The sequence below is a fragment of the Rhinolophus sinicus genome, linkage group LG18, assembly GCF_036562045.2.
Source record: "Rhinolophus sinicus isolate RSC01 linkage group LG18, ASM3656204v1, whole genome shotgun sequence".
Lineage (NCBI taxonomy): Eukaryota > Metazoa > Chordata > Mammalia > Chiroptera > Rhinolophidae > Rhinolophus > Rhinolophus sinicus.
In genome coordinates, this window is record NC_133767.1 from 2,034,994 (window position 1) to 2,055,060 (window position 20,067).

The following is a 20,067-nucleotide window of genomic DNA, read 5'->3' on the forward strand; positions in this document are numbered from 1 at the left end:
CATTTCCCCACTGTAAACTCTGGAGTTAAAAATGCGACTATGGCTGGTGCTGAAGCAGCTATCAACAGAAGTAGCTAGAGAGAGACCTCATTATCCATCCATGTTGCTTTGGATTTGGGGTCACCCTTCCAAGGTCTGGAAACTACAGCTATCGTCCTTGGCCTTTCCTGAAACACCCTTAAAGGATTTCTGGTTCACAGCCAACATTCTCTTTCTAGCACATCTGTTCAGATTAGAACGATCTTAGCTGCCCACAACTCTTTTTCTTGAAAGGGTCAAGCCATGCTGGGCTGAAGCAGGTGTCCAACTGCCAGGGCACCTGGGCTGACGGGCTACACGTCAGGGCTTATTAGACAGACCTTACTCCCGATGTATTAGCAAGGGGGACATCACACGTACTCCTCTAACTTACTTCTACAGGGCTAATTTTCATAATTTCTTCAAATGATAGGTGAACCATGTATCTGCCCAAAATCCACAAGTTCTCTGCGCTGACCCATGAAACAGAGTCATCTGCAAGAAAACAGACAGATAAGTAAGTAAATCAACAAAAGCCTTTGCACTGGAATGTGACCATCAAAAGCATCTTTGCTGACAGGACCTCCTCCTGCATGCATTAATTCACTCAACAACCATCCACGGACAGCCTCCTACCATGAGGTACCACGCCACCCGTAGGGAACCACAGGTCCCCACCACCTGACGCTGTGTTACTCAACAGTGCGGCCCCTGGCCCAGCAGGGTCACTATGACCTGGGAACTTGTTAGAAATGCAAATTATTGTTTAAGACGTAAGATCACAAAATACAGTTTTGTTTCTCGCTCACCTTGTTAATAAATCACCTGACACCTTGAAATACACTTGACTCTCTTTCCTTAGTACCAGTGACAATCACCACCATCCTTATGGATTATCACGATGTCCCTACACGTGGGCCAGACCAAACTCCTCACCCCTCCACTCTGCACCCCAAACGTTCCCCAAATTGTCGCCTGCTTGGGCCTTTCTCGCAACCCGTCTACCCACAAATCCTACCTTCAAAACTGAGCTCAAACTCTTCTGCTCCCTTAAAGCCTTCTCTTGTCTCCAGCCAGCAGGAATTTCCCCCACCACTGAACTCAGAGAGTGCTCGGTCTGTCTCTCTCTCTCTTTCTCTCTCTGTCATTCTGGTCAAACAGTTGAAATTCCCCATCTGCAGGATGTCAGTGGGACTTGGAGACAACGAATGCCGTCCGGGATCCACTGAGTTTCACTGAGCTAGAAGTGGCCAGCGCCGCCCCCAGTGCTTCAGTACCAGGCTTTTACACATGACACCACTGGGTTGGTGACGTGTGGGGCCACACTGACAGGACACCATGAATCAGTCGCCAAGAGCTGGCGTGCAGGACGCCGTGAGCAATGGCTGATACCCTGAAGAGACGGTGCAGGCAGGACCGGGGAACAAGAACAACAGAGGAGCCCCCCGCCACTGCCCAGGAATCAGAGCTCGGGGGTGAGCACATGTCAACACCCTATGATTCCCTAGATGCAGACTCAGCACATTTGACTTGGGGATTAGAAGGGTGGCCCCAGAAGGCTAGAGAATTGGGGAGGAGAAAATTCACCAAGAACCATGTTGAGCTGTTGACTTTTAATTGTTATTACACATGAACTCTGTGTCTTCAGACCCGTGATCCCCAAGCTTGAGATATTCTGAACCCCTAACGTATTTCCAGGTACCTCAAGGAACTTCCTAAGAACTAAGAAGGAGAAAGTCCAAGGAGGATTCATTTTCAGTCACTGCAGTTTAATCACGAAACGATTCCTCCAGGAACTTGAGAAGGAAAATCTGTCTCTAATGAAATGCTGGCAATAGGACGTAGGGAAGGACAGAGGTTAAATGGCTTTCTCAGGGTTACAGCGTGTGACACTCGGATTCCTGGGGGCCATGGTCGTGCATCAAGCAGAGGGAATTCTGTGCACACAGAAGACAGTGAGTAGTGTTGTTTCACGCTCCTTGTATGCAACTCCCAGAGCTTACTTCCAGGAAGAGGGCTGACTGGCTCCTTCTACGCCAACCCCACCGGCTTCCTTTATGTGTCCCCAGCACCCCGAGCTCATCCCCTCGGGAACTTTGTGCTTAGAGTCCCTCCGCTGGAATGCCCTTCCTCCAGAGCCTGGCAGGACTGACTCCATTTCCCATTTTGGTCTCAGTTCAAATGTCAGGTCTCTGACTCCTGTATCCGGCTCTCGGCACGCTGCAGCCCAGGGGCCAAACCCAGCTGACCACCTGATTTTGTACCATTCTTGGATTTTACACGTTTAAATAGTGTGTGTGGTGAGTGGGGGGGAGGAGGAGAAAACCAAAAGACGAAAAGTATTGGGTGACACGTGAAAACTGTATGAAATGCAAATTTCAGCGCGCATAAATAAGGTGTTACCGGGACTCAGGCACACATGCATATACATCTATTGTCTCCACGTGCTTTTCTCAAGATCATGTCAGTTGAATAGCTGAGATAGGGATCACAAGCCCACAAACCCTAAAATATTTACTCTGGCCCCTTAGAGAAGACGTCGGCCAAGCCCTGTTCTAAAGAAACAAACCTTTCCATGGCAATTTATCCATGCTGTTTTCTTCACAGCAGAACCTGAGTTCTCTCTCTCTCTCTTTTTTATTTACTTGGTTAAAAATGTTCTCCACTTACCCTCCCACAATGAAACAACAGCTCCTTTGAGAGCAAAGACTATCTTATATTCCTCTGTATCCCCAGTAGCTGACACATAGTAGGCTTTTTTTGAAGTGTTTCAGAAGTTGATTCTGTTTACATTACTGATATTAAACATTCAACAAGTTAACGCTATCTGAAAAATTGTGTGCATTACTAATCTACATAGCCATTGTTTTCCTGGATGTCCCTTATTTTTCAATTATGGTAAAATACATGTGACATAAGTTTACCATTTTAACCATTTTTAAGTGCACAGTTCAGTGGTGTTCAACCCACTCACATTGTTGTGCAGCCGTCACTACCGTCCATCCCCAGGACTCTATTCATCTTGCAAAACTGAACCTCTGTCCCCATTAAATACGATTCCCTGTCCTCTGTCCCCCCAGCCCCGGCAGCCACCATTCCACTTCCTGTCTCTAAGAAGCTGACAGTTCTGGGATGTAGTAGGTTTTTCATAAACATCTGTCAAAGAAATGAACCCTGACCCATTTCTGTTTTGATTGCCAGGAAGCTTAGCACTAAATTTCTGTGCTTTATTGCCGAGATTTTCTTTTAAAAAAAAAATCTATCTTCTCCCACTTTAATACAGATGTTTTCATACAGATTTTGAACGTATAACCTCATTCTGAAAGCTGTCACCGAATCTAAGATGTCATCATTATTGATGTCCCACTAAGACACCAGGACTGGCTGTGGACTGTGAGATACAGACCCATCCTTATCTCGGCTTCCCACGTGTGTGCTGATGAAACGGGGACGTGTTTTAGTCCACAAGGCACATCGAACCCTTTCTGGAAGTTGGAGGAGGGGCAGGTAAAAATCACAAGTGACAATGTAACGAAATCCCCATATTCAGAGCTGAAGCACCTCTTTTTTAAGGATGGACACCCCCCCCTCCAAAAAAAAGACCTCAAAGCGCGGGCTCACCAGTGACGTTAGAAGATCTCTGCAGAACCCCAGTCATCCAGGAGTACAGCGCCCGCTGGGAATGGGCCGAGGTTTGGTCGTAGAGGTCCTTAAACACTGCAGACCTGAAAGATACAAACACGGAACAAGCCGGTGAGGGCTGCCTGAGGAACGTACCCCAAGACGTCTGGTGTCCGAAGCCCCCCCTTGCAGTTAAATACCTTCCCCTCACAGTTAAATACCTTCCCAAGAGTGGTCTCCGCTTCCTCACCGCTTGTCACTTGTGTTTTGGTAGCAGCTTCACAGAGATATGAGTCACATGCCACACAATTTGCCCATTTAAAGTGTACAATTCTATGGTGGTCAGTCTATTCACAGGCCATCACCACAATCAATTTGAGAACATTGTAGGCACCTCAAAAAGAGCAGGTGATAGATACTGTTCTGGAAAAATCCTTTAAGGGAAAGCTTGCCCATTTGCAAAAATGCTGGCTCTAGCACTCCCTAGTAGTCTGACTTGGGGCGAGTTATTTAACCTCTCCGTGCCTCAGTTTGCTCATCTGAAAAGTGGGGATGGGCTTGATGACGTCATCCTCACAAGGAGACGAGGAATGGCAGGGCAGAGTAGGAAGAGGACAAACTGGGTTGCATTCAGATTAAGGCAAGTCCCATGGGGTCACCTCTGGCATGCTGTCTCCTATTTGGGCCTCAGTTTCTTCATCTACGAAAGAAGAAACATCCACTGGGATGTCTTCAGTGGAAGGGGGGGCACATTCTGGATCCCCCACTCGAGAACTGAGAATCTGGAGTTAGAGAATGTGATCTTGTTCTGTTGTCTTCCTATCTGTAAAGCTTGTAACCTTCCCCATCCCTCCACCAGGCTCTTATTTGGGACCTATATGAAGTTTTTGCAGTGGCCGCCTGTGGGTTTTGACTGCCCAGCCTTCATCCCCTCTTTTCATAATAGCACCTCAATTTTTCTTGGAGAAACATTTCTCCCATGCTTGGTCCATGTTGTTTGGGTGGGACTATGACCCATATCTAAGCCACTCCACATATAAGATCCCATTCACCATGGTGATTGGCTCAAGGATGGGCACATGACCCAGCCTGGACCAATGAGAATCAGGTCTGGGACTTTACTTGGCCCTGCTGGAAAGAGAGACGGCCTCGGCTGGACTGGGCCTCAGAGGAGGTAGGCTGGGAGCTGGCTATGCCTCCTCGTGGGAGAGAGCTGGCCTGAGCACCAGGCCAACCCAGAGGACGGCAGAGCTGAGAGACAAAAGGCCAAAAATATTCCTGATGGCATAACTGGAGCTTCTGGATCCAACTGTGCCTGAAGTCAGCCCTATACCTGAAACTACTCGAATACATGATTCAGAAAAGTTGGAGTGGGGTTTCCGACACTTGCAATCACACAAGCAGTGGCCAATCTACTCCCTCTTCTCTCCACGCCCACTCCCACTCCCACACAACCCGGGTGAATGGGGGAGGGGAAGCGGCTGACTTAAGAGGGCAGGGTAATGGCACACACAGCAAAGGGGTTTTGTGTGAAGCACGTCTTGGCCAAAAACTGGACACCCTGGAGACAGGATGAGGTCAGCACATTGTCTGTTTCTCCTACAGTCCTTTCGCTGCAAAAAAAAAAGAATCTCCCAAGTTGTTGTCATCATTGGTCTTTTTCTTCCAAATCATTTTCAGATTTAGAAAGGGGCTTTTAGGGCCATAAAGTAAATTCCGTAATTAGTAAAAGCGAGAAGCTGGGAGCTGGCAGTGGTACCAGTGCCTGGGGTCTACCGAGTTCTGGACATAACCCTTTAATGTGGTGCCCCCCACACAGTGTCATTTCATATAGGGCTTGGTGCTAACGCACTGTACCCGGCACAGCACCCCAAAAAGAAAAACGTGCTCTCTTTCCGGTGCTCTGTCCCTCCAGCTGCCCTTCAGGGGAAAAGTCTCAGTTAGTGCTCATGAGTCTCCAGCACTCGGCTTTTTCACCAAGAGAACAGACCCCAGACTCAGAGCCTTGGAAAAGCAGCACATCTCGCTAGAGTTTCGTGACACTGTTGGTTGTTTTACTTTAATTATAGTATTTAATTTTATGACTCCCTGCACTGAAGACAAAGAATACCCATTTCCCATTCACAGTAATGATATCAAATTTGCTTTTTAAATAAATATCCAGGAAAAAGAATGAGTCACTAGAAAGAAAAACAGGACATAAGTAACGGCCCAGATGGTGATAAGACAAAAGGTTGTGAGGATGGTACCAGAATGCCTGATATTTGCGAGATGCTGTTTTAATCAGATCAGACCATCTCTGAACACCGCCGATTTTCAGCTTCTGTTCCAGACCTCCCGTCCCCACCCTCCCCACCTGCCTTCTCCCCTCTGCCGTGTCACCTCCCTGAGTTCTCGCGAGAGGACGAGGGATGGAGAGCGGGGTTGGGAGGGTCAGGAGGGACCACTCACAGGTTCTTGAAGGCGTCCTCACCCAGGTCCCGAGGCAGCCGCTCTGTGATGTCCGGCTGCAGCAAGCTGCCCGCGGACCCCCTCAGCACCCGGCCCAGGATGTCCACACACTCCAGCGGGTTCAGCACCTGGAAACACCTCTCCAGCGTGACGAGAAGCAGGCTGCGGTTCACGCCCGGGCTCTGCAAGGCTTGTTTCCGAATCGCTCCCAAATCGATGACAATGTCGTCCAGCTCCTAAAGCAATGACAGACGTCAGGGTGGTCTTGAGGGCAGCCTCTCGATGTGGAGGCCCCGGAGGGACCATCCTTAGCCGCAGTGGGAAAATTCAGGAGCCCCGTTTAACACCCGTCTGCTAGGTCAAACCCTCTAGAACTGTCCATCTCCTGCAGCACAAAGTCACGGCCCTCACTGGCGTCACGCCCACCAGGCGACGTCCTGCTCGCCGGGGACACCATGACAGTCTCCCCCAGGCTCCTGCTCCAGCTGGAGCTCCCTCCCCACCTCGTTTCGCCAGTAAACTCAAACTCCAACTCATCCTTCAAGGCCAGGCTCCGTGGTCACCTCATTGGCGGTGTCCTTCCTCTCTGAGGCCCTCCTAATTCAGCCAGGTCAACGCTCCCTCCACCGTCTGCTCCCAAAGCCCGTGACGCATTAAGGATGCCCACAGGCCTGTCTTCCTCTGAGCCTGAGGCTCTGGTCCCGCCTGCACTCCAGCGTCACTGGGGAGGGACCCCAGCTCCCACATACAGTCTGATTTGATTGGTCTGGGGTGGGGTCCTGGCATCTGGTTCTAATGTGCAGCTGGGGTTGAGCCAGGAGAGTCCATGAAACGCAAGCCACATACCCAGTACGATGGCTGGTACCCAGGAGACATTGAGAAATAGCCCGTTTGAATGAATGAATGAATGAATGAATGAATGAATCCTGTGAACCACAGAACCCAGTAATGTTGACAGGGTTTAGTCACAGTCTGATGGCTCCCTCCGTCCTTCACCCTCCAAAATAACAGCCACATTTCCTGAGCACTGACTGCTCACCAAGACTGTGGGACGCAGGGGTTACGCCCAGGGCTCCAAAGGTCAGACCTTCTCACGTTCAACTCCCAGGCCCTCCACTTCTCATCTGTGTGTCCTTGGGCAAGTCGCTCACCTTCTCTCATGTCTCAGTTTCCTCCTCTTTCATGGAGCCAAAATTAGCGAGTACCCCTTAGATTTATGTAAGACCTGAGTGAAATCACGAATGTACGGTGCCTAATGAACCTCCCCCAAATGGTCTATATTGTTATTAAGTCAGTATCGCAGGTGATGAAAACACAAGGGGAAACGCAACCTGCCCACACGGACACGGAGCTGGGATCTGAGACGAGGGTACCTGAGTCCAAGCCCACACTCACAACCATGACCGAGCGTTTCCTACCGTCAGTCACTGACCGTCGGGGGCTAAACAGTGTAGTGGCAAGACTGCACCTTAGGGGCCTGTGGGTAGAAGTTAGGGAGCCTGTGAACAGTGGAGGGAAATTGCATCCTCGTTTCCACTGCCACAGAACTGACACCCAGCATTTCCTTCCTGGCTGAGCGTGGGCAACCAGCAGAGCCTCAAATCTTTACTATCTGACCCTTTACAAAAAGATTTTGCCGACCATTCCCTTAGGACAAAAACCGACACGCAGTAAACCCTCAAGAAACATTCACCAACATCGTGTTCACAGGCCACCATCCTCATTTGTGCCGTGTCTTTCTCCTGACTTTACTATTACTTCATATTTTCCTTTAAAACTTTTTAAAAACCTCCCTTTACTTAAAGAGGAAACATAACATCTCTACCAACCTCACAGATTTGATGTCCCCACTCTATTGTAATAACAGCTGTCAAGGTAAATCTATGATTATCAAAATGTTTAAGTGGTTTAACTCCTTTAGGGAAACGCTGCTGCACACAAACCTGTCTCTGCAAAAACTCTACACTTCACCTTTCCGGGTCCCACAGATTTTCTGGGTCTGAGGCCTTGCTTTGCCCTTACATCACCAACCGCATTTTGTAAAAATGATCTGTTTCTGGTTTTTGTCTCCCTTCTGGACTGTAAACTCCATGAAGGCAGGGGACAGTCTTTTGTCTCTGAATCCAGTGTCCCCGGGTGCATAGCAACCATTCATGGGTGTTTATCGAGCCAAACTCCTGGAAGCTCCTCATTTTCAGTACCCATAAGAGTAGCAATCGCAAGCCTCTGCCTTTGAACTTTGGAGACAGTGCGAAAAATCTAGGTCCCAAAGCCCCCGGGGGCTTGGAGACAGACAAATGACCCGGTTCAGTTTGCTTCAATGCAACCAGTACCGACTGGCCCTGGACTTCGCCTACTCCCCGGGGGCCCAGAGGCCTCACCACGCGCTCCTTCTTGTCTTCTAAGAGGCATTTCATGGCCGTGCGGAACTGCTGAGCATCTGTTTCCCTCAGGTCCTCCAGCAGCTTCCGGGGCTGGTACAGACGCTGCTCCAGGTGGTTTTCCATGGCTGCCTGGACAGGGGACATTGGGAGAGTCAGTGAGGACAGCACAGGCGTGCCGTCAGCACCATGGCCAGCAGCCCAGCCAGGCTGCCTACTTCCTGCACAGACCACACGCTGGCAGCCTGTGCCCCTCTGGATGCGCTGGCACTGAAATTTTTCGTTAGCTGCCAACATTTAAAAGTCAGGGGATTCCTCACAAAAATCCAGATTTCCAACTTCTCTTGGGAAGCACAAGGAGATGGCAATGCTGGGCACATGTCCCTACCTGGTGATTTACCAGCAGGCTGAGCGAGGGGCAGCTCGGGGCTGGCTATAATCACTCGCCTGCCCACATTCGCCCAGGCAGCCGACTGCTCCCCGGCCTGCCCCATCCCTGTAGGTGACTGAGGTTTCAAGGCCAGAGCAGCTGGCCTCTGCCCAGAAAGTCTACTACCCCTGGTGGCCACTGCTCGAACCCCGTCTCAGGCCCCAAGCTATCAGTGCAGGACAAAAATTCAGGCAGCAGAAACAAATTCCCCATGACCCCCTTCAGGACTAGGAACAGAGGCCAGCACCCTCTCCTGAAAGAGATGTCCTCTTCTACCTGGGGAATTATTTTCTACATCTCCCTTAAATCGAGCTGCTCTAGAAAGGCAGCAGAGCACGACGGCACGAGCAAAAGGTGGAACCAGACAGCCCACGTGCAAATCCTCACCTTGCCACTTACTAGCTGTGTGGCCTTGGGCAAGTTACTCAACGAGGGCTGCTGGATAAAACACAGGATGCCCAGTTAAATTTGACTTGCAGATGAATAATGAATAATTTTTAGCGTAAGTACATCCCAAATATTGCATGGAATATACTTATACTGAAAAAATTATACATTGCTCATTTGCAAGTCAAATTTAACTCGGTATCCTGTATTTTTTCATTTGCTACATGGGCAACACTACCTCTAGGCCTCAGTTTCCCCAGCTGAAAATAGAGACAATAGTAGGATTCACTAGGAGGGTTAAATGAGTGTATGAAGTGTTTCCACTAGTCCCTAGCACATGGTAAGTGGTCAGTAAGTGTCAGACATTATTGTCTGTCCTGAATGAGGTGAATAGTTATTTACTCAATGTCTCTCCCTCTCAAATGAAAGGCTCACATGGGTGATAATATGAGTGCTTTCTTCTCCTCTGAGTCTCCAGTGTCTAGAACTGTGCCTGGCAGAAAGTCAATGCCAGAGAAACAGATACTGAGTGACTACATGAATGTACAGACAGGAAGACAGGTAGTATATCTACTGAACAGGTGGAAATATGTACGTCTCATGAGAAACCAAACTGAGAGAGAGGAAAGGATCAGGCAGAATATCTCTTACATTGCCACAGATTGATGGACAGCAGACAGAAAGCAGGTGCCATGAAGCCACCAGCTGCCGCCGCCAGCTGGCAGGTAGCCTGGTAAATGGTGACCAACCAACCCTCTGAAGGCAGTTTGCACGTGAATGTTGGTTGATATTTTTGTTTTCATTGAAAAGGATGTCAACATTGAAACAGCAAAGATGTCAGAACTTCATTCGTCCATGACACGAATTCTTTGCTCAGTCAGATAATAGGTCTTGGATATTGGGAGAGTATTTCCTCAATGTTCTGTGCCATTCGCAGTGCACTGGTAAAGACAGGACATACCACATGGGCTGGCCGCTGGTCGTGCTAACGAGGCATGTGCCATCAGTTCTCCCCACTCCCCACCATGCCCTATTACCCCCCCCAGGCAAACACCCATGGCCACCTACCAACATGCTTGTGCTACTGCTTTCCTTATGGCAGAGTTAAAAGAAAACAAAAGCAGGTCTTGGACCCGTGCCTGAGAGATTGATCATTATACCCAAAGGTCCACTCTCCTGTTCCTTTTAGCAACAGAATCCCACAAGTCCTAGCGGGATTCATGGCCTCTGTAAGAAATGACTCGGGACTCGGAACCAACGGAAGGTAAGCAGAAGGAAGTGTGCAACTCACAGGTCACATCCTTAAAAGAGAAGATGTCAGCCCTCACTTCCTCTTTCCCACCCCTCCCCTCCCTTGGCTTGGAGAATGGAGGAGCTGTGTCAGCCATGTGGGCAGCACTCCCTAGAGCGTGACAAAGCAATGAGAGAGAAGGAACCTGGGCCTCTGCACGGCCTTTTGAAATAGTGCTGCCTGACCCTCTGGACTATGTGAGACAGAAAGAAACTCAGTAGTTTGCGCTGCTGTAATTTGGGGTCTCTCTGCTACAATTGCTCAGCCTGTACCCTAATACACCATGTCTCCATCCAAGGCGGAAAAATGAGACAGACAAAGAGCCTGTATCGTGTTTCAAGAAACACGGGACAGAACAGGCTTCTTTGGGGAGGTGAAGACCAGATGGAAGCCGAACCCACTTCTCCAACTTACCTGGCCCCTGAGTTTGCAATCCCTGAGCACGGAGAGAGGAACATATAGGGGTGGGTCTCAGGTACACACCTGGAGGCTGGGGATGGTGAAGGCAACGTTCTGTGAGTTCAGGTAGGCCAGCACTCTGTGGGACAGGTCTGCCGTCCACACGTGGGAGCTTCAGCCAAAGACAGAAGGGACAAAGTCACAACGACTGCTCCCTTACCATAAGGAGCTCCCCTACTAGCTGAGTGACCAGGGGACCGGAGTTCGGAGAGGATGCTGGAATCCTCGGGGGCTGGGGGGGGCGGGGTGCTAGAAGCTTTGTGCGTGGAGGGAGGAGACTAACATGGCACAGTGAGTGGGGGAGAGGGGGGAAATTTCCTGGATCTCATTCTCCCGAAGACAATTACCAATTTCTGAGCTGTGTGCAATATTCTAATTCCCATAGCAATGCACTTAAGTCAACTAAATCCAAACAGATAGACTTAGAAAGATGTGCTTCACTAAATTAACTTTAAAACACAGATGCTGTGTGGGTACCATGAGACCTAGAACGGCACTGTGAACAGTGTGGGCTCCAAAGCTGGGTCTGCAGCCTGGCTCTACCACTTAATTGTGTGGTCTCAGGCAATTTACTGACTGGTCCTGTGCCTCAGTTTCCCTTTCTACGCAACACAGCTAACAATTGGGAGGATTCCATTGGTTTACACATGTCAAGTGCTTCAAACAGTGCCCAATGCACAGAAAATGCACAGTTTCATTTATAAGAGCCCTAAAATCGGAAACAACTCAAACATCCAACACCAGGGGAAAGGTCCGACACAGATGGCACACCCATTCAGTGGAATACCAGTCCCCAATACAAAGGGAGTGAGTTGGACTTTGGCTTCCAGCTACGACACAGTAACTGAAGCGTGCTAAGGCCTCCTGCGGCAAGCAATTACAAGGCCTTTCCTGAGCCCATTTTTGTCATTTTGTTATAAGCAGATGAATGAGAAAAGGAATGAATAAACTAATAAAAGTGTTTAGTCTGAAGGAAGATTTACAAAACTGTCAGTGGAAGCTATCTCAGGGAGAGGAATGTTTATGGGGGGCTTCCACTTTAGCACAAGGCGGAACCGTTATGAAGCCCCAGGGCCCCCATTTCTGCTCCTTCATAATATCATCATCATGAGAATTGTCTGCTAATGTGTGTCTTTCCACAACACGCCCCAGTGCCGTGCCCTCATCCCCAGGATCTAACACTGGCCCGTGTGCAGTACATAACGTGCCCGTGAAGGCCCTGAAGCCGGGCTGTGAATATGCACCCGACTCTACCACTTCCCAGCTGCGTGACCTTGATCCACCCTCCCTGGGCCTCAGTGTTACCATTCTGTCCAATGGGATAACAACAGGACCTATGCAATTCGATGTGTTTCTGTGCACAAAGCACTTAGAACAGTACCTGCTACGTAGCAACCACTCGATAAATGTTAGCCCCTGCTGGAGCAGAGAGGAGTCAAGTTTGTGGAACACTTGTATCTGCTCTAAACAACCCTTGTGCCTAGGGTGCCATTTTTGGTCACGAGTCTGTGTTACTTTGTACAATTAAGAGACCTCCATTAAGCGTTTGTGTTAAAAATCTAGCCCCCCCGCCCCGCCCCTGCACGGGGGGTTACCTTTGAAACTGTATGAGATCCAGTAAGGCTACAAGGGGATAAAATGAAAAGACAACTTAAAAAGGAATCACTCCACAGACATCACAGGCGCATTGGGTGTGTGACGCTGAGCGGCAGCAAGTGGGGACAAAGTGGGGACATTACCATTCACATAGCTTCCCTCTATTATTTCTTCCTAAAAGGCAAAGAGATAACATCAAGTGTAACATCCGAACGCTGGCAGTTCCAGTCGAGGGGGTTTTGATGAAAAGAAAATGAAATACTCACCGCCATTTTTTGCAGCAACGGATGCAAATCTGTAAGAAAGCCATTGAATGGATAACTAGAGCTGAATTGCGTGACCTTCAAAACTACAAACGTGGGTTAGGAAAAAAGCTGCCCCCAAAAGTCAGTCGTGAAGGAAATTTTTAGTGGATTTTAATGATATCTGCGCCTGTAGGTGCCCAGTGTGAGAAAACCTTGGTTTCAAAGCTCTTTTAGAATAATCCTAAAAACCCTACACACATGTGCTCATGTGTGCACGTGTGTACACACACACACACACACACACACACACACACTCCAAAATACTTTAGAGCATCACATACTTAAATTGATTCCTCCCCACTCCACTTCCCTAAGATGTCTGGAAACCATGACAAACGATTCCTCCAATGGGACTTACCCTGCCTGGAATTTGGAACTCTGTGACTTGCGACGCCATGACTCAGAAAAAGGGACAGGAAAAGAGCGTACGTCCTAGGTTCCTGACACATCCTCCTGCAGTTAATTCAAGCACGGAAGTGATTCAGGTTTGATTCTTAAACATATGTAAGAACATCCAGAAGAACAGAGGGAAAGGTAAGTAGACCCAGAATCCCTTGAGGTTTTCAAAAAAATACTTTAAAAATTCCACCTGCTTTGCTCCATCTGAACCCCTATCCGAGACGCAATCATCTCTCTCCTGTTTAAAGTGCTACCCTCTCCACCATTCCCCTCAATCGAGCAGAGAGGAGTGCTTCAAAGCATGGACTCTGTTATATCTGACCAAGGACTTATATCCAGAATGTAAAAAGAACTCTTACAATTTAGTAAGAAGATAACCCAATGAGGGGAAATGGAGAAAAGATACAAACGTAAATGTCATTAAAAAAATACAAATGTCCAATAAACACATAAAAGATTATCAACACCATTAGTTATCAGAACATGCAAATTTCACCCATGATGAGACACTACTACATACCCACTGGAATGGCTACAAGTTAAAAAGATTGATAATACCAAGTGTTGGCGAAAATGTGGGGCAACACGCACTCTTATACACTGCTGATACAGCCGCTTTGGAAAACTGTTGGGCAGGTCTTATACACTCAAATATACAATAGTCTATTGCCTAGGAATTCCATCCCTAGGTACTTACCCAAGAGAAATTAAAGCATGTGTCCATACAAAGTCATGTACAGTTCCATTCACAGAAACCCCAAATTGGAAACAACTCAAACATCCAACACCAGGTAAAAAATCCAACACAGATGGCACACCCATTCAATGGAATACCAGTCACCAATAAAAGAGGAGTGAGTTGGACTTTTGCATCCAGGTGTGATGGAGGCATCGGCAATAGACAAATCTCTTTCTTAAACAATTAGAAAACCAACCAAAATATATGGAACAAAGGTTTTCAGACACTGAACAACAGGTAGCACAAGACCGAGATTCCACAGAGAAGGGAAACTGAGGCGATGAAAAATACATACATTGGTCTCTGGTTCCGTCTCTGACACAGAGCTCCTAAAAGCTTCGTAATTCCCGGGGTGCTAAGAGCACTCAGACCACCTCTTGTTCCGAGGAGGCGACTCTGGGTGGGCTCCAGCGGGGCGGGGTGGGCACCAGAAAGACCAAGCCATGACTAGTGGCTTGGGGTGTTCAGGTCTCATCCCCAGGAAGGGGAGAGGGGCTGAGAGTCGAGTTAATAAGAGATCCTGCCCATGGGGGGAGTCTCCCTAAAATCCCAATCGTAGGGGGTCCAGAGCGCTTCCAGGTGGGTGACACATCCACACACTGAGAGGGTGACACACCCCAACTCCATGGGGACAGAAGCTCTTGCACTCGGGACCCTCCCAGACCTCACCCTGTGTATCTCTTCATCTGTATCCTTTAATAAAAGGATAAACGTTAAGTAAGTGTTACCCTGTGTTTCTAGTTCTGTGAGACACTCTAGAAAATTAACTGAAACTGAGGAGAAGGTTGTGGGAATCGACAGTTTGCAGCCAAATCTCCTTCAGTTGGTGGACGGTTAACCTCAGCGGGGTCCATCCATACCAGGGGATACCACTCAGCAATGAAAGGAACAAACGACGGCTGCGCAATCCCATGCGTGGGGCTCAGGGAACTGTGCCAAGTGAACAAAAGCCAATCGTGAAGGTTACGTGCTGTACGATTCCATGTATATAAAGTTACAGAGCACAGATTAGTGTTTGCCACGGGGAGAGGGGACTGTGGCTATTCAGGGCGCACAAAGGAGCCTTGTGGTCATGGAACAGTGGCGGGAGTGGTTACATGAATCTACACATGTGACAACACCGTGAAAACTACACATGCGTAAATGCATGTAAAACTCACAAAATCTGAATAAACTCTATGGGTTGCACCAACATCAGTTTCCTGGTTTTGCTACTATAGTAAAGTTATGCAAAATGTAATCGTTGGGGGAAACTGGGTCAAGAGTACACGAGGACCTAACACTCCTTTGTTCCTTTTGCAACTTTCTGGGAATCTATGATTATTTCAAAATAACACATTTTTTAAAAGCCCCCAGAGGAAAAAGTTACATTAGGTGCACAGGGAAAGGAATGAATTGGTTTATGCAAGAACATGGATGAACCTCAAAATCATCACGACAAACAACATCAGCCAATCCCAAGGCCAGATTGCATGATGCCATTTATATGAAAATCTAGGATAGGCAAAATAATCTACGGTGGCAAAAAACAAATCAGGACTTCCTGGGACTCTACTGGGATACAGTGGGAGGAGCTTATTGCAAAAACGGTCACAAGGGAACTTTGCGGGGTGACATTTCTCTGTCTTGATTGTGGTGGCTGTTACACAGATACATACATGCATTTATCTAATCTCATCGAACTGTACACTTAACATGGGTGCATTTGATTCTACTGTAAATGACGCGGCACAAAAGTTGATTTCAAAAGAGAAAGGGCAAGCATGGACTAAGTGGCCACACCGCCTGGTGTGAATCTCCTCTCTACCATGTACAAGCTGTGTGATGTTGCACAAGGTCCTTAACCTCTCTGTGCTGTTTCCGCACGTGTAAGATGGGGCTAGGAATGGTACCCACACAGCAGTATTGTCTGAAGATAAAATGCGTTAATGACAGTAAATCACCTAAAACAATCCGTGGCACAAAGGAAGCTCTCCGCATGGGTTTATTAAAGAAACAAATAAGCCAGACTAATATTTTCAAAACTCAAAGCACAGAGTGTCTGGGGAAAGAATGTTCCCGAAAAAGGGAATGGCGAGTGCAAAGGCCCTGAGGTTCGGAATGCAACTGGCATGGTTGATAAATTGCACGAGCAGTGGGGGGTGAGGGTTAGACCCCTGTAAGCAACTTGGCTTTGACTTGGAGGGAGATGGGAGCCCCGGAAGGGGTATTAATTAGCACAAGACGGACTCTGACTATGTCAGTGCCAACAAATAAAGTTTTATTGGAACAACGCCATGCCCAGTCATCGACGTGTTGGGCGACTGTGGGCTCCCCAATGCCACAAATACTTACTCTCGGTGCCTTTACTGGGAAAGGGTGCCTGTGCCCTTATTAGAGCTACACCCTGACATATTTACAGAAGAAATGTGTGTGGGACATGCTGCAAAATAGCACGGGAGGGAGGACACAGGTGGAGGTGAGGGCCCAGGACACACGGACACAAGGACGGCCAGACGTGGGCCACGGAAGCTGGGTGATGGCTACGCGAGGTGCACGACAGTCTCGTGTCTACTTTGGCACGTGTTTGAAATTTTCTACGTAAACAATGTTTAATAAAGGAAAAGCAAAACAAAAGAGACTGCGTGTTTTGAATAAAAGGGGCTGGGGAGGTGGGGAGGAACTGGGGAAGGGGGCTGAGCCAGGTGGTCAGAGGACCCGGAGGAGAACCTCCGGGAAAGGCACGGTTCCCTCGACACTCAGTCCCCCAAATACCGGCACCCCCTCTTCACAAGAACATGGAGGGAACCCCATCATGCACCCGTAGGTTTCTCCAGATTATTTCAGAGGTACCCCCGCATTCTTCCATCCAGATTTCTCTGGCATTGTCTAGTTTGTTATGCAAATAGATTCTTCATCCCCCCCACGGGGGCCTCCTCCACCAGCTTGGGAAACAGTTACGCTCATTTTACTGCCCAGGGCAAAAACCAACTGAAATTTCTGAACCCTCCAGACACTGAAGCACGCATTCTAACAGGTGCTGGGGGACCCAGTCCCAGAGCACTTTGTAGATGCGTCCAAGCCTTCCCCTCCCACCTCCCCCACAGCAGGTTCAACTCTCATAATAACTTACTGGGCTCGGGTCTTTGGGGCTCTGGGGAGCCTGTGGCCCTTAGAACTCCCTTCCCTTTGGGCAGCTGCCCTGGGCACTGGCCTCATTCACAACTCTCCAGTTTCCCAGACAATGAGGCTTCTTGTGCAAATGAGTCCAGTCTCCCTATTAACTCTACGGAGAGGTTTACAATTACCGAAACAGACGCCCGCTTTCTGTCTTCGTTCCAACGAAACCCCAGCCCATCGCCAGTACGGGAATTTGTTTTTAATTAAAAGCCCTTTGGGTCACTCTCTCTTCGGAGCCTGGCCAAAAGGACTGAAAAGCCTGAGCAAGGCGCTGGTGATTAGGGGGTCGATAGGTTCCTCCAGGGGACCCAGCTCTTCCCCATCAAAAGGCTCCCCCAGTGGCAGGTGGGTGGAAGTCAGCCAGGCAAGGGCTGCCTGGGTGGAACCTAAAATGAAAACGGCAACAATAACCCCCAAACCTGAAATGAACACAGTTTCCTGAGAAACTGCGAGCCTTTGGATGAGCAGCGAGACCCACGGTTTTAAAACTGGGGAAGTCACAGGCAAACCAGGACGCGTTTGATCACCCTGGAGATGGAGGAGAGACATTTTGTCTTCTGTGAAACTTGCAAAGATGCTGGGAGGCTCCCCCAGTGCTGGGGCACCCCATCCCAGACACCAACCAACAATTCACAATTACACGGAGTTTAACTGTGCAAAGCAGCTGCAGCTAAGGTCTGTACCATGGACACATCCACACATACGGGCCTGCAGATTCGACCTTGGCGATTTTACACACACACACACACACACACACACATTACTATTCATGCAAAATGGGCTAATTTGTCAGGCCTGCAGAACACCAGGGTGACTGAACTGGATTTGCATTTTATTTCAAACCCTAGTGTTGGGAGGGCCGGGTTCCCAAGGGGTGTAGCACTGCAAGGAAACGCGCTTTCTGGACCAGAGGCGTGGAGGCCGAGGCTCTTGTCCCAACCCTGTCCCTGATGCTGAGACCCTTTCCTCTCTCCTAGTCTCAGGAGAGCACAAGGCTGGGGATTCCGTGATGATGCGGGAGAGACAGGAGGAAATGGCCTCACCCAGCACCTTCCACGTGCCACACACCGGGACCTCCCTTCCAGCTGCTCATTAGCCCTGAGTGTTTACATCGCCTCACAGAGCAGTTCGGTAGACACACAGGGTCACCCAGCAAGCCACTGGCAGAGAGGGGGTCCCCTGTACGGCCGCCTGTCTCCCTAGTAACCATAGTCCCAGCAACCGCTGAACAAGAGGGGGCTCAGTTATGCCCGTCTCTACACGCACTTACTTCATCCTTGTAGACTCTGTGAGGCAAATATGACCAAGATCGCTGTTTCACAGATGAGGCGAGTTCTAAGACGCCAAGTGACCTGCCCCAGGTCACACAGCTACGAAGTGGCAGGGCCAGGTCCCAAACCCAGAGCCGAATGATTCCAGGCGCTTACCAGCTCTGACCTCCAGCCTCTCTGCTCAGCAGCCCTGAGCCTGCAGGTGGCCAGTGCTTTACTTGGGCGACCCGTTATAGCTGTGTGCTGTTGGGCAAATGCCTTAACCTCTCTGGGCTTGTATTTCCCTCTCTGTCCAGTAGAGATGGCAGTAGTTTCTCCCCCACAGAGACTGCGTAAGCACTTTCAAAGTTCATAAATGTATCCAACGCACTTGCTTTACCTGCGTCTTCCCATTTCTTGCTCACAGAGCTTTGAAGGAAACTCCGGAAAGAACCGAGCCCCGCGCGGGCACGTATAAAAACTCAATGCCTCGCAGCCATTATCGTTATTAATGCCATTGTCTCGGCTGCTGATATTTTCATCACAAAGTTGTCCTCGCTGGTATTAAATGGGCTCGGATCCCTTTCCTGGAAGTTTCATCTCATTCACATTCACACACACACACACACACACACACACACACACACGGACGCCCCCGCCCGAGAGCCCTGAAGCCGCCCTACCTGCCCTGTGCCCTCTCCTTCCTCCTTGTCCCCGCTGCCCCAGGCCCGCCCTGCGCCCCTTCCGTGGGGAGGCCCCGCGGCGAGCGCCCAGCCCGCATCCCCTGCGCCTGGCCCCGCGGGGCCCTCCTGCAGGACCACCGCGCGCGCCTCACCTGGGAGCCAGCTCTCCTGCTCTGAGGCCCGCGGGTGGGAGGGCGCGCGGGGCACGGCGCGGGGCGGGGCGGGGCCGCGGACACACCCAGGGCGCGCCCACCGCCCACCGCCCAGCGGGGCCCGTGCGCGCAGGCGACCAGGCAGGGCAGCGAGCGCACGCCTGCGCAAAGCGTCCTCCCACTGCTGCGGGGCCCGTGGGAACCGAGGCACCCACAACTGTCGGGGTTCCCGGCCCCGCGGGGGGCTCCCTCTCTAGGCCGGAAGCGGGGTGGGCGCAGACAGTTACGCGCGGCGGCTCCCCCCTCCGAGATGGCAGCGAGGAAGGAGGACGCGCTCCAAAGACACCCCCGCCCACTGCAATGTAGGGACTGGACTCGGGTCCGGATTCCAACTGACCCTTGGAAGTTTATAGACAGTTGGAACAGTGTGGCCGCTGGAGATTTAATGGCTGGGATTTTTTACGCGTGACACGTGTCTGTGTGGGTGCATGCACGCGTGGCAGAGCGAAGGGCAGATACCAAAATACGCACTAACAGTGGTGCCCTCAGGGTTATGGGGTAGGTGAAGTTTATTTGCATTAATATTTTCTTCTTTTCACTTGTATTTTCTACGTTTTCTATAATAAACAAGTTATTTATAATGCAAAACCCAGTAGGGCTTTATGATCGGTCACAGCCACCTTATCATTAATAAAAGCAAGGGGGTAACATTGAGGACAGGAAAACCCATCCTGTTCTGCTGAGTT

General features: G+C 49.6%; 1 protein-coding gene across 5 annotated transcripts in view; it reads right to left on the reverse strand.

Moving 5' to 3' along the window:
- OTOA (otoancorin) overlaps positions 1-19,662 on the reverse strand; it is a 166,603-nt gene extending 146,941 nt beyond the window's left edge. For 2 of the 5 annotated variants that reach the window (XM_074322569.1, XM_019751673.2), the window contains exons 1-10: positions 19,322-19,661; positions 13,298-13,392; positions 12,901-12,929; positions 12,778-12,808; positions 12,634-12,661; positions 11,063-11,150; positions 8,472-8,603; positions 6,091-6,326; positions 3,640-3,743; positions 413-513 (exon numbers count right to left, since the gene is read on the reverse strand). In XM_074322569.1, coding sequence (XP_074178670.1) covers positions 413-513; positions 3,640-3,743; positions 6,091-6,326; positions 8,472-8,603; positions 11,063-11,150; positions 12,634-12,661; positions 12,778-12,808; positions 12,901-12,929; positions 13,298-13,388 — 840 coding nt within the window. In that variant the 5' untranslated portion in view covers positions 13,389-13,392; positions 19,322-19,661. Of the gene's footprint in view, positions 1-412; positions 514-3,639; positions 3,744-6,090; positions 6,327-8,471; positions 8,604-11,062; positions 11,151-12,633; positions 12,662-12,777; positions 12,809-12,900; positions 12,930-13,297; positions 13,393-19,321 lie in introns of all 5 variants that reach the window. The other 3 variants (XR_012493048.1, XM_074322570.1, XM_019751674.2) reach the window with 3 other exon arrangements.
- Positions 19,663-20,067: the final 405 nt, after the last annotated feature.